Raw genomic sequence first — 14,888 nt, forward strand, 5'->3', positions numbered from 1 at the left:
GCAATTGGGAAGAAGTGGATTCCAACCTTCATAGATGACTTTGAGGAGTTCAAGACTTCAGTGGATAAAGTAAGTGCAGATGTGGAGAAATAACAAGAGAATTAGAATTAGAAGGACAGCTGAAAATATGAAGAATTATTTCAATTTTATAGTAAAACTTGAACAGATGAGGAGTTGCTTCTTATGGATGAGGAAAGAAAATGGTTTCTTGAGATATAATCCACCCCTGGTGAAGATGTTGTGAACATTGCTGAAATGACAACAAAGGACTTAGAATACCACAATAACTGTGTTAATAAAGTAACTGCAGGGTGTGAGATTAATTTCAATTTTGAAAGAATTTCTACTGTGGATAAAAAGCTATCAAACAGCATCACATGCTATGGAGAAATTGTTTATGAAAAAGTCAGTTGATGCAGCAAACTTCATTGTTGTCTTATTTTAAGAAATTGCCAGAGTCAACCCCAACCTTCAGCAACCACCACCTTCATTAGTCAGTAGCCTCCACCAGCAAAAAGATTATGGTTCCCTGAAGACTCAGATCATTTTTAGCATTTTTAACAATAAAGTATTTTAAATTAAGGCATGTATATTGTTTCTTAGACATAATGCTATTGTACACTTAATAGACTAGAATATAGCATAAAATAACTTTTATATGTACTGGGAAACAAACAAGTGGAATTGTGTGACTTGCTTTATTGTGGTATTCACTTTATCCTGGTGTTCTGGAACAGAACTCATGCTATGTCTGAGGTTATTCTCATAGTCAAATTCATAGAAACAGAAGTAGAATGGTGGTTACTAGTAGAAAGATGGAGAGTTGTCAGTTAATAGGTATAGATTTTGTGGTTTGTGAGGTGAAAAAGTTTCTTCAGAAATATTTCACAACAATGTGAATATACTTAACAGTGCTGAAGTGAACATTTAAAAATGGTTAAGATGATAAATTTTATGTGTTTTTTTCCAGCATTAAAAAAAAGCTAAAGAATTATTTTGCTCTTCTCTATTATAGTGTTGAATTATTGAAAAAGTCCTGTAGGTTGAATTACTGGAAAACTCTTGTAGGTTTTATAACAGCACTTTTAGTATACAAGGAATGGAAATTGGGGGAAAGTATTTGGAAACAACGCGACTAACCCAACAACCCAGAATAACATCTTTAAAAATGTGTTTTATAGAACACTAATACCTCAGGATGTTAACAAAGTTTAAAGTTATATGGTTTAAATGGTTTGGGAAATGCTAGATTCAACACATATAAGAACAGAAGTTCGTAATTGTGGAACTTCTTAGACAGTTGTTCTCAACCTTCCTAATGTCGTGGCCCTTTAATACAGCTCCTGTGGGTTGTGACCCATAGGTTGCACAGGTTGAGAACTGCTGTCTTAGAATCTTATACATTCTAATGTGCATTTTTTAATCTTTTGAGAGAAGGTACATGTTTACAAAACTTATTTGACTACAGAAGCAATTTTTATTCTCACAGAGCATCTCTCAGGATAAATAACATGAAGAATACATTTGGGGCAACAATAATAGAACATACAGAAACAAAAAGCTTTTTAGTTTAGTTCAAGCAAAATTTTAATTAGACTGTAGACTAAAACACAGTCTCAAATAAGTATTGAAAAGAAAAGGCATCACTGCTAACCAACCAACAACCAAACAAATAACAGATTCTATTTAAAAAGAATTTCAGTAGGACCTCTATAAGTTGACCACCCAAGGGACTGTAACAAACTGGTCAACATACAGAGGTAGTCAACATAAGGACCTAGGACTATTGCACTGATACACACGTGTGCTGCATGTCTGCTCTGTGAAAATTGGACCAACTTAAGGAAGTGGTTAGTATAGGGAGGTGGTCAGCTATGGAGGTCCTGTACTATGGAAACAATCACTGGAAATACACTAAAATTCCATGGAATCCTCTCAGAGCACAAAGGGCTAAGTGCTTAGCATAAGGCCAACCTTGTACCTACAACTCTTTTGTAAGATATTAATAGCTGATCCACTGATTTCTAAAATATCCTACCCTATAACCATTCTCATAGTTGACTCATAGTAGAAAAAACAATAACACACTTAAAATATTTGTTTATAAGGCTAACCCCTGACACATTTGTATTATTTTTCTTTATGCATTTATAATATGAACTTGGAGACATCACAACATAGAAAGATTCTTCTTAGTGGTTTACAAATATGTGCTTTTAACCTATAATAAAAATACATACATTTGTGTCCAATTTTATTTCTCCACTTACAAAGATGTGGTAAAATCACTGACCATCAAATGTCATCTCTTATATATTGACAGCCCAGATAAAAGGTAACTATATTTGAAGTTCTGGAAAAATTTGTTAAGCCTTTAGCATTCCCTTGTCAAGGCAATCATTGTGACTAACAAGCAGCAATAAATGACAAAAAAAAAAAATAGTTGTTTTACATTATATCAGTACTTAGAATTAATCTAGCTTCTGTGTTTAGTCTCTGATGATCTTAATTCTAAAATGTCATTTCTTTTAAGAACTAATGGAAAATAGAGTATATATCGTATAATGTCCCATGAAATTTCAAATAGTTATTCTAGATTGGTCTTAGTTTTACAAACAAGAAGAAACAGATCATGAAACGTATTAAATTATGTAAGTGAAAGAATTAATTCTCTTACACAAGTATCTTTCTTTGTATTCTCCCCTGTTATCTACACCAGAGAACACTCAGTTGTATTTATGGATAGGAGAAAATTCTTAAGAAGTAAAATGTCAAAAGACATAGCCCATCAGTATACTTTCTATAATCTTTGTTCTGTTCAAGTCACCTGTACTTTCCATAAGGAGTAATTTCCTTTCTTAGATGAAGAAAAGCTTGGCTGGGAGCAATGGCTCAAGGCTATAATCCTAGCATTCTGGAAGGCCAAAGTGAGAGGATTGGTTGAGGCCAGTAATTTGAGGCCAGCTGGGAAACATAGCAAGAACTCATCTCTACAAAAAAATAAGAAAAACTAGCTGAAAAAGGAGTGTATAGCTGTAGTCTCAGCTATTTAGGAGATGGAGGGAGGAGCATTGCTTGAGCTCAGGAGTTTGATGCTGCAGGAGCTACAATTGTGCCACACACTCCAGGCTGGGCCATTGTCTCTGAAAGAAAGAAGAAGAAGGAGGAGGAGGAAAAGTCTTATCTCTTAGTTATCTTTTTTCCTTATATATGGAATAGAGAAACTTGCTTCATTACTCAATGAAAAAAAATTAATGGAAATTTCTGAGGTATATTGATTATATATTTTAGTAGTTTTCAAAAAAGAACTTTAATCATTTTTTAAAGAAATATTTATTGAGCTGGACGTGGTGGTTCTCGCCTATAATTCCAGCACCTTGGGAGGCCAAGGCAGGTGGATTGCTTGGGCTCAGGAGTTTGAGACCAGCCTAAGACAGAGTGAGACCCCATCTCTAAAAATAGCTGGGCATCGTGGTGGGCGTCTGTAGTTCCAGCTTACTGGGGAGGCTGAGACAAAAGAATCACTTGAGGCCAAGAGTTTGAGGTTGCTGTGAGCTAGGAGCCACAGCATTCTACCATTCTACCTAGGGTGACAAAATGAGACTCATGTCTCAAAAAAAAAAAAAAAGAAAAAGAAAGAAAAAAAAGAAGAAAGAAAGAAAAAAAGAAATATTTATTGAATACTGCCATAGGAAAAATCCTCTGTTAGTTGTTTGGAGACAGAAATGCACAAGACAGACTTAGTTCCTCACCTGTCATTGTAATTAATATTAATTACATTTCTGTTTCATGTAAGCTATCTGTTATAGATATATTCACAATAAATTATGCCTCTTATGTTATGTTGAAATGTAGCAATAAAAAATTGTGTTTTGATACCAGGTTGATTTTATGTATAAATAAATTCAGTTTTCTTAGAGAGGTGCTACTATTGCTGTGAAGGATTGATTTTTGTTTAGTTCATATAAGATTTATCACTATTTCCACCATCTTTCCTCTCTGTAATTGACTATACTCTGGTACCATTTACTTCTACTTCCTAGAAATGCCATATTTCTCCCTCAGGACCTTTGCCCATATTATGCCCATTTCCTAAAACACTATATTTATGCAAGCCTTATATACTGCTTATTTTTTCCATTTAGTAGGCATTTAAATTTTTTCTTGTATTTATTATTAAGTCAGCAACATTTTTACTTCTGAGATCCTTTTATTTTTCTACCAATCAAGAATAGACAATGAAAAAGAGAAACATTAATTCAACTATCTACTAATGATTACTATCATTAGTAATTTTTTTTTTTTTTTTAGAGACAGAGTCTCACTTTACCGCCCTCAGTAGAATGCCATGGCATCACATCACAGCTCACAGCAACCTCCAACTCCTGGGCTTAGGTGATTCTCTTGCCTCGGCCTCCCAAGTAGCTGGGACTACAGGCGCCTGCCACAACACCTGGCTATTTTTTTGTTGCAGTTTGACTGGGGCCGGGTTTGAACCCTCGGTATATGGGGCCGGTGCCCTACTCATTGAGCCACAGGCGCCATCCTATCATTAGTAATTTTTAAAACCTTTCATAATTCACAATTGAAATGTTTATGTATTATCAGGATATATCAATTATTTAAGAAGGGCAAAAAAACAAAAATGAGAAGGTTAGAGTGTGTGTATTTTATTATTATTCTTTTAGGATGTGGTGTAATATAAAATTATTACTTGTTTGATTAAAGAAAATATGTGTAACTATTGCAGATATTTTTTCAGATCCATTGGAACCATGGTGTAACTGAGTTAATATAAAATGCCTTCCTATTGAATATTTACCTCATCATTGAAAAGATTCTAAAAGAAAGTTACTTGAAAATATCTTTGTCTCATTTGATGAATGCTCAGTATTTCTTAAAAAATGTTTTTAAAATATGATCATCAAATTATTTTATATTTTGCATAAAAATTACTATCTTCTATCTCTAAAACAAATTTGATCCATCATTCATCAAACACTGACCAGTAGCTATACACTGTGTCAACTGTGTCAACAGTTTACATGTATCAAATCATTTCATATAACAATCCTCTATGAAAGGGTCACCAACCTCATTTTTAAAATGAGAAAGCTGGCAGGGTGCAGTGGTTCACGCCTGGAATCCTAGCACTCTGGAAGGCTGAGGTGGGTGGATTGCCTGAGCTCACAGGTTCAAGACCAGCCTGAGCAAGAGCAAGATCTCGTCTCTAAAAACAGCTGGGTCCCCCAAATATCTCCTAACCTCTCCCCTCCACTCTCTTCTCTCTCCTCTTCCCTTCTATTTTCTTGACTTTAGTTATGTCCCCAACCTCTCCCCTCCACTCTCTTCTCTCTCCTCTTCCCTTCTATTTTCTGGACTTTAGTTATGTTTTACCATTCATATGAATGTGTAGGTGATTATATGTTGATTTCATAATAGTATTGAGTACATTGGATATTTTTCCCCATTCCTGAGATACTTTACTAAGAAGAATATGTTCCAGCTCCATCTAGGTAAACATAAAAGATGTGAAGTTTCCATATTTTTTTATGGCTGGATAGGTTTCCATGGTGTACATATACCACAATTTGTTAATCCATTCATGAGTTGATGGGCACTTGGACTGTTTCCATGTCTTGGCAATTATGAATTGGGCTGCAATAAACATTCCGGTGCAAATGTCTTTTTTGTAAAATGATTTTCGACCATCTGGATATATACCTAGTAGAGGAATTGCAGGATTGAATGGTAAGTTTGCTTTTAGTTCCTTGAGTATTCTTCTTTCCAAAAAGGTTGTATTAGCTTGCATTCCCACCAGCAGTGTAGAAGTGTTCCCCTCTCTCCACATCCACGCCAACATGTGTTGTTTGGAGATTTTGTTATGTAAGCTAATCTTACTGGAGTTAGATGATATCTTAAAGAGGTTTTGATTTGCATTTCTCTGATGTTTAAAGATAATGAGCATTTTTTCATGTGTTTTATAGGCCACACACTGTCTTCTGAGAAGTTTCTGTTCAAGTCTCTTGCCCACGTAGAAATGTGGTTATTTGTTATTTGTTATTTTCTTATTAGTTTTAGTTCTCTGTGGATTCTAGTTATCAGACCTTTGTTGGAAGCATAACCTGCAAAAATCTTCTCCCATTCTGAAGGTTATCTGTTTGCTTTACTTACTGTGCTCTTGGCTGCACAAAAGCTTTTTAGTTTGATTAGATCCCAGTAATGTATTTTTGGTGTTGCTTCAATTGCCAGGGGATCCTCCTCATAACATATTCTCCAGGCTGATTTCTTCAAGTTTTTCCTCTGCATGCTCTTCTAGTATTTTTATAGTTTCATGTCTTAAGTTTAGATCTTTTATCCAGTGAGAATCAATTTTTGTTAATGGTGAAAGGTGGGGGTCCAGTTTCAGTCTTCTACAGGTCACCAGCCAGTTCACCCAGCACCATTTGTTAAATAGGTGAATGTTTGTGATAGGCTTATCAAAGATCAAATGATGAGAAGTACCTGGGTTCATCTCTTGGTTCTCTATTCTTCTATTTTTGAGACAGAGCCACAAGCTTTTGCCCTGGGTAGAATGCTGTGGCATCACAGCTCACAGCAACTCCAATCCCTGGCTTAAGCATTTCTTGCTTCAGCCTCCCAAGTAGCTGAGACTATAGGCACCTGCCACAATGCCTGGCTATTTTTTGGTTGTAGTTGTCATTGTTGTTTGGCAGGCCTGGTCTGGGTTTGAACCTGCCAGCTCTGTGTATGTGGCTGGTACCTTAGCCCCTTGAGCTACAGGTACCAAGCCTTGTTTCTCTATTCTGGTCCATAAATCTACCTCTCTGTTTTTGTGCCAGTATCATGCTGTTTTGATCACTATATATTTAAAGTATATCCTGAAGTCTTGTAATGTGATACTTCCTGATTTGTTTTTATTTCTTAGTAATCTATTAGCTATTGAGTTTTTTTCTGATTCCATATAAAATGAAGCACTATTTTTTCAAGCTCTTTAAAGTATGACAATGGTGTTTTAATAGGGATTGCATTAAATCTGTAGATTGCTTTGGGTAGTATGGACATTTTAACAATGTTGATTCTTCCTAGCCATGAGCATGGTATGTTTTTCCATTTATTAACATCTTCAGCTATTTCTTTTCTCTGAGTTCATAGTTCTCTTTATAGAGATCTTTCACATTCTTTCTTAAGTAAATTCTCAGATATTTCATCTTTTTGGGCACTACTATAAAAGGAATAGAGTCCTTGACTATATTGTCAGTTTGACTATTATTAGCATATATGAAAGCTACTGATTTATAAGTTTTGATTTTGTATTTGATTTTTTCACCGCTGTATTCCTTGATCGCTTCTAAGAGGTTTGTAGTTTAGTCCCTGGGATTATTCAGATATAGGATCATATCATCTGCAAAGAGTGAGACTTTGATCTCCTCTGACCCTATTTTGGATACCCTTGATCTTCTCTTGCCTGATTGGGATGGCTAAGACTTCCAATACTATGTTGAATAGCAGTTGGGACAGTGGGCATCCTTGCCTAATTTGTGATCTGAGTGGAAATGTTTTCAATTTTAGTCCATTCAATACGATATTGGCTGTGGGTTCGCTGCAGATGGCCTCTATCAGTTTAAGAAGTGTCCCTTCTATGCCTATTTTCTTTCTTTCTTTCTTTTTTTTTTTTTGAAACAGAGCCTCAAGCTATCCCCCTGGGTAGAATGCCATGGCATCACAGCTCACAGCAACCTCTAACTCCTGGGCTCAAGCAAGTCTCCTGCCTCAGCCTCCCAAGTAGCTGGGACCACAGGTGCCTGCCACAATGCCTGGCTAGTTTTGGCGGGCCTGGGCTGGATTTGAGCCCGCCACCTTAGGTGTATGTGGTTGGTGCCTTAGCCACTTGAGCCACAGGTGCCGAGCCTATGCCTATTTTCTTAAGTGTTCTGATCATGAAAGGATGCTGGATATTATCAAAGGCTTTTTCTGCATCAATTGAGAGAATCATATGGTCTTTTTTATTTTACTTGTATGATGTATTATAGTTATACATTTGCATATATGGAACCAACCCTATAACTGTGGAATAAAACCAACTTGATCATGGTATATAATTTTTTTGATATGTTGTTGAATTCTGTTTGCTAAGAGCTTATTGAATATTTTTGCATCAATATTCATTAATGATATTGGTTTATAATTTTCTTTGTTGGATTCTTTCCTGATATACAACAAATAAACCAATTCCAACTTTTTCATCTATAGTCAATGCCTTTATTATATCAAAACTACCAATTCATTCAATCACAAGGGTAATAAAATGCTAATGTGAAAACTAAAACTCCAGATTTTTAACTAAAATTGTTATACTTTGGCTAGATGTTGAAGGTTTGGGCTTTTTATTTTTTTAACATGTAGTCAAAAGTTTTCTTAAATTCATTAGTTAGATGGACCATTCTCTTTAAAGCCTTTCAGAAGACTTAATTTAATACAACTGTGATAACCTGTGGACACTCTAAAGAAGCAAAATAGACCCTCAGCTCAAATTTGATTTGTATATTAAGACTAACGATGTCATACACACATACCCCAATAGGGTCTGAGAAAGGTTTTTCTTTTTTCTTTTTTGAGACAGTCTTACTATGTCACCCTCAATAGAGTTCCATCATGTCACAGCTCACAGTAACCTCCAACTCTTGGGCTTAACTGATTCTCTTGCCTCAGCCTCCCAAGTAGCTGGGACTAAAGGAGCCCACCACAATGCCCGGCTATTTTTTGTTGCAGTTAATGCGCTGTTTTAGATGGCCAGGCCAGGTTCGAACCCACCACCCTCAGTATATGGGGCCGGCGCTCTACCCACTGAGCCACAGGCACCACCCCAAAAACTGTTTTTCTACTTACCTAATGAGGCTTTTCAAGGGTAAGCAGAGCAAGCCTCCTAAGCTAATCTGAAAATAGCTTGAGGAAGTAGAGATGGGAGATTGGCTTTGGGTTTTCATAGTGGAGAGTGAGGTTGGAGTGAGGGTTCCCAAACGTGGTTTGGCAGTAAAGGAGGGAGCAACCAAGCTTTCTTATAAACTTGTCCAAGTGTGGAGTAGAAAGGGAAAAAGAAGGGGTGAGCACAATCTGTCAGCAGTCACACTTTAAAACATGAAGTCAAATTCTTTATTACTCGATAACTCAATACAAATAAAACTAAAAGCATACCATAAAAGATATTGATCAATATGCTTATATAATTTTATCAAATTTTAAATATCCTAATTTAAGTTATATTTAATTGAGAAATACTGAATATAAAATATAAAGATGAAATTATTTTTATCAAAGAAAAAATTTCAAATGTTCTTCAAAAAAATGTTTTAAAAATACATTAACAGGATCACTGCTATTACACCAATTCAATTTTTAAAAATTACTCTATCCTTTCTCACTTAAATTTCTTACATTAAAGATATATGTATAACTAATAAATTTAGAATTTTACCATTTGTTGTATTAGAAAAAAATAACACAGACTTTATTCACTATTAATGACACAAAGTCTTTGGAATTATTAGGGTATTACTCTGTATACTATAGCAGTGAAGCATAAGTGAATCCCAGTAATTTTGAAAGATTTTTTTTCGTAGCTAAATTATATCTCAGCACTAATTCTGCAGGTACCATTAAAAAGTCTTCTGATGGTCTGGCAGAGTTTTGTTCTTATCAAAGCACCTATAATACTACCAGAATGAAACTTAAGTTCCAGGGTGAAGTAGGCTTACTATTTAAAATAAAGATTTATGAAAAAAGCATCAAATTCTATTAAAATTAATAAAAATTCTACCTGAACATGGATTGCAAAATCAAAACCAAAATAAGTAAGAATTAGCTAATGCCACAAATAAAAACTAAATATTCAGTATGACAGTAAACATAATCCAATAACATAACCATGTTAATCCATCATTGCTTTAATCAACAAGATAGTAGATGATTTCATGTTTAAAGTAATAATATAAATTTATGCCCTCAAAGATTACAGAGCAGTAAAATAATTCAAGAAATTAAAAACTAGTTCAAAAAAAAGTAAACTGGGTTGTATTTTGTGAGGAAGATGAAAAACCTTTTAAAGAAGAAGGTATCGAATTTTCATCCTGTTCAAATGAAAATGGAAAACTAAAATCATCTTTTCCAGCTCCAAATGTATGAGTCGAAGTGACTGATGGAAATGAAAATGTAAATGTATCTTCTCCTTCTGGTTTCTCAAATAAGTTTCCTAAGGAAGATAAATATTATAATATATTACTTTTGGTATATAAAATTTATATAACCTACTGAATTATACTATATTTCCCATAATAAATAGAGTAACATTGAATCATTCATCTACTTTGTAGATATTTAACTGTATTTCTCATAAATACAAGGCACTTAATAATAGTGGGTATTATTAAGGTAAAAACAGATTCAAACATAAACTCTATTTTTGAGTAATTTGAACTCAAGTATACAAAGAACTAGTATAAGGTAGAAAGTGGGGTAAAACACCTCACATGAAAAGAATAGCAGAGAGGCACAAAAATAGGCATGCATAAAAATATTAGACCAGTATAAAAGAAATCAATTCAGTTTGTCAGGAGTACTGAAAAATTAATAAAAAGGTACCAAATGGGAATTATGATGACCTTAGAAATATTGTGAAATGTCCCATAAAAACTGAATTGCATTTAATAGGTAACAGGAAGCCATTAAAGATTTTCAAGCAGAAACATGATTTGAATTATAAGGATTAATGGGTGGCCAGAAAGATGGATGGATGGGCTGACAGACTGATTACCAGATCTTCATGTTCTTTCTCTCTCTCTCTCCCTTTTGCTCTTCATTTTTCCACCTGTGTATTTTTTAGTATATACCCATAAGATGTAAAGGAAAAAAGGTATAACATAGACACAGATCCAGAAAGAACTAAAATCTTCAATCTCACTTTGAATAAATTAATTTGATTTTGTTTTTAATTTCAGGAGAAGTTCATATGAGGTCTTCACAAAATTTCTATGGTCATCATTAATAAAAAAAATAGACTGCCGTGAAAGGCAGCATTCTAGGTGCCATAGGGAATTCAAAGGTGAATAAAACAGAGTCCCTGCCCTGAAAAAACCTGTGACTTAGAGGACAGTTCATATATTTTCATAAATAACTGATAGAAGGGTGTAAAAAAGTATGAAAAAGAAGAGACGTTCAGAAAAGTGAGGGAGAAATCTTTTTTGAATAGATGGTTGAGTGAATAAATAAAAGGGTTTATTGAAGAAAATTTGGTCTTGAAAGATATAAAGTGACAGACGTTGGGGACTGCAAGAAGAACAAAAGCAGGTAAGAAAGTGTAGGCATATTTGAGATACTGAGTTCTTCAGTGGCCAAAGCAGAGGTGTAAGAGAAAAGGCTTAAAAGTTATGTCAGTGGATGAAGAGAGGTTGGTTCATAGGTACAAAAGAACAGTTAGAAGGAATAAGTTCTAATGTTCAATAGTATAATAGAGCAACCATAGTTTATAAGAATTTATAGTCTTATGTATTTCAAAATAGCTAGAAGAGCTTTAAACTGCTCCCAACACAAATAAATGACGAATATCTGAGATGAAAGATATCCCAATTACCCTTATTTGATTATTACATACTGTATGCAGATGTTAAAATATCACCTATACCCCATGTAACTATTATGCATCATTTTTAAAAAAAATGTATATCAGAGGTAGGTTAGAGAAGTAGGAGCATAATTTGACAGTCAATGGGGAATCACTGAAGGTATTTGGGGATTAGGAAAGTGATATGGCCAATATTATGCATTAGGAAGATTAATCAATCTATAGTATTGGTACGCTGAGAGGATGGAAATACTTAGGATGTTACCACAATAGCCCAAGTGAATGGTAATAAGACTTTGAAATATAATGCTTTCAATGAAAACATAAAAGAAAAAGAAATATTTTAGAGAGAGAACTGATAAAACTTAGTAACTAGCTGAACACAGTGGAGAAGTTAGAATTACTTCTATGTTTTGAATCTTAGCAACTAGAACAATGAAGATACCATTAGGGACCTCAAAGGAGAATGAGTTTGATATCAGATATTCTCAGTTGTTAATGACTTTTTTTTGTTTTAGAAGTAAAACTGTTTTATTAACAGATGACATGATGTTAATGTCTTAATGTCTCAGATATAAAGATATTTCAGTAATACAATCAGAAATAAGGTCCTAGAATTTAGAAGTCAGTGCAGAAAGGTATAAATTTGGTCATCACTTGTATGTATTATATTTGAAACCACCATAATGAATGTGTGTTAAATGAATCAAAGTGTCAAAGAAGAAAATGTAAATAGATTTAAAATCTAAATTTAAAATTTTATGTTTAAAATGTAATGAATGCCTACAATTGGTAGATTCATTCTGGTCTCATAGCATTAAATATCATTTATAAAAATTCTAAAATCTATGTCTCTATCCTACTGAATTCTAGATTTACATATAATTTTCTACTTTACTTTCACTTATATATCTAACAAATAGGCTTTTCAATTATAACTCTTCCAAAATTAAAACCCCAACTCCTTCCAACTTTAAATTAACCTCTTCTATAGTCCTCTCATATTTCAATAAATGGCACAGTATTCATGTTAAAACCTTGGCATAATTCTTTCTCTTAGTCTTCATATCCAGTCCACAAAGCACATCTTCCCAGCTCTATCTTCATAAACAAAAATCAGACATTTTCTCATTGCTTCCACTGCCATTAATTCTCACTTGTATCATTTTAATAGCCTCCTAACCTAGTCCCTCCTTCTTCCCTTGTTCCAGTTACAGCCTATTCTCCATAGAGCAGGCAGAGGAATTCTTTAAAAACCTGTCAGATTATTTCAGTCCTTTGCTCAAAACCTTCCAATGGCCTTCCATCTTACTCAGGGGAAAACCCCCAAATCCTTACTAGTCTACAGGTCCCACATTATTTGCTCCTCTTCCACATCTCTGATTTAATCTCCCACCAGTTTATCCTTCCTTATTCCATTCCAATAATACCAATTTACCTCCTGTTCAATGAACATACTGAGTGTGTTCCTTTGCCTGGAACACTTTTTTTCTCAGTAGCTTGTACCTGTGCCTTCTTTTAGATCCCTGCTCAAAGGTTTTCTTTTACTGATGCCTTCTCTGACTTCCTTGTAACACAGCAAACACCTTCCCAATTCAAGTACTTCCTATTGCCCCTACCCTGCTTTACTTTTCCTCATAATACTATTTATCATCAATAGTAAGTAGATGGTTAACATCAGGCCTGGGCTGATTTAGGCCCATCTGGAAGGACACTGGACTCTGACTTCTCACAGCACTGTTTTCTTAGAAAATGTGTAATTAAGATAAATGTACAGTGGTGTGTATGTCTCATCTGTGTGAGATTGCACCTGAATTAGAGGAGCTGTGAGTTAGTGTATAGACTTTGGGTCTCCTAAGGAGAATCATATAAAAGACTGATAGGAAACTGAGGCAAGAACTCTTGTGTGTCAAGGAGACTTACATGCACCATGCCTCTCATCCATAGCAACATGACATGTTCCATGTGGGTTAGGTAGCAAAAAAAAAGTTTATTATTTAAGTAGTTGGTGGGACCCTTAATGAGACAAAGATGCTGTACTTCCTGTTATCTTCTATCCTATTATTTTTCTATAGGTAAACCGTAGTATTTGGTTAAAAATTGTAACATGAGTCAGACTGCCATTTCAAACCCATAACTATTTAGTGCACTGAGTTATTATACATTGATTTATTTGTCTAGTATCGGTTTCTCCCACAAGAATGTAAATGCTATAAGAACTTTGCATTCTTGCCCACTGTTCTATCACCAGAGCCTAAAGCAGTACCTGATATAAAATATAATATATATACATATTAATATTCATATGTTGAATGAATTAACTAATCAAGGGAAAAGGAACAAAGAAGATGCAAAAAATAAATAAATACCAGAGAAAGAGGAGGAAATCCACATTCTGGAAAGAAGCTGGGAATAATCAACCATATCAAATGATGCAAAGAGACTGAATATAATAATAAACACAAGTAAGCCATAATATTTGGTCATTGGGAAGTCATTAGTAATCTCAGAGAAAGCATGTTTTGGTATAGTAGTGAGAGAAGAAGCTAAATTTTTTTTTTTTGGCTGGGGCTGGGTTTGAACCCACTACCTCCGGCATATGGGGTTGGCACCCTACCATTCTGAGCCACAGGCGCCACCGTAAATTGTTAAAAATAGAAATGATTAGTGAGTAGTATGAAAGTAAAGAACAGTTTTTAAAGAATAAACTGAGCATCTTAGAAAATCAGTTACAGGAGATAAATACTATGCTAAAAAGGAAAGTTAACATGTTTTTAAATGTAGCAAACTTTAAGTCACTTACCAATTTCTTGTGATGACAGAGGATTTAGATTTTCTGCAGAATGTTCACTAAACTGTAAAATAATTTCCATTATATATTACTTGTGACATCAGTGGAACAGTATATACAACTTTTATATTTGAATCTAAAGCCTAGTTCTTCTAATATACAGAATTAGACATGTAGCAATTTTCTATACTATTTCTATACTATACTATTTTCTACACTATTGTACTTAAGGAGAGATCTGTCCTCAAAACCTGCCATTTATTTATATTAAAGTAAGGCCTATTGATTAGATTCTGTTAATAGATAAAGTATAAATAGGTTAAGGATGGGTCATACTTTAGAATCTTAACATGATCTAAAATTCTAATTAACTTGTGCTTTCTGCCTATAAAAGTAATAAGAAGGCTCGGCGCCTATAGCTCAACCGGCTAAGGCGCCAGCCACGTACACCTAAGGTGGCGGGTTCGAATCCCCAGCCCG

The 14,888-nt window shown here is 34.5% G+C and overlaps 1 protein-coding gene across 1 annotated transcript in view; it reads right to left on the reverse strand.

Annotated features, from left to right (window-relative positions):
- Positions 1–10,049: 10,049 nt before the first annotated feature.
- Positions 10,050–14,888, reverse strand: part of CUNH14orf39 (chromosome unknown C14orf39 homolog) — a 52,920-nt gene continuing 48,081 nt past the window's right edge. The window contains exons 16-17 of the mRNA XM_003794425.2: positions 14,421–14,472; positions 10,050–10,249 (exon numbers count right to left, since the gene is read on the reverse strand). Coding sequence (XP_003794473.1) covers positions 10,050–10,249; positions 14,421–14,472 — 252 coding nt within the window. The remainder of the gene's footprint in view (positions 10,250–14,420; positions 14,473–14,888) is intronic.

The sequence above is a fragment of the Otolemur garnettii genome, unplaced genomic scaffold (genome assembly GCF_000181295.1).
Source record: "Otolemur garnettii isolate 467f Iridium unplaced genomic scaffold, OtoGar3 scaffold00081, whole genome shotgun sequence".
NCBI classification, from domain to species: Eukaryota; Metazoa; Chordata; class Mammalia; order Primates; family Galagidae; genus Otolemur; species Otolemur garnettii.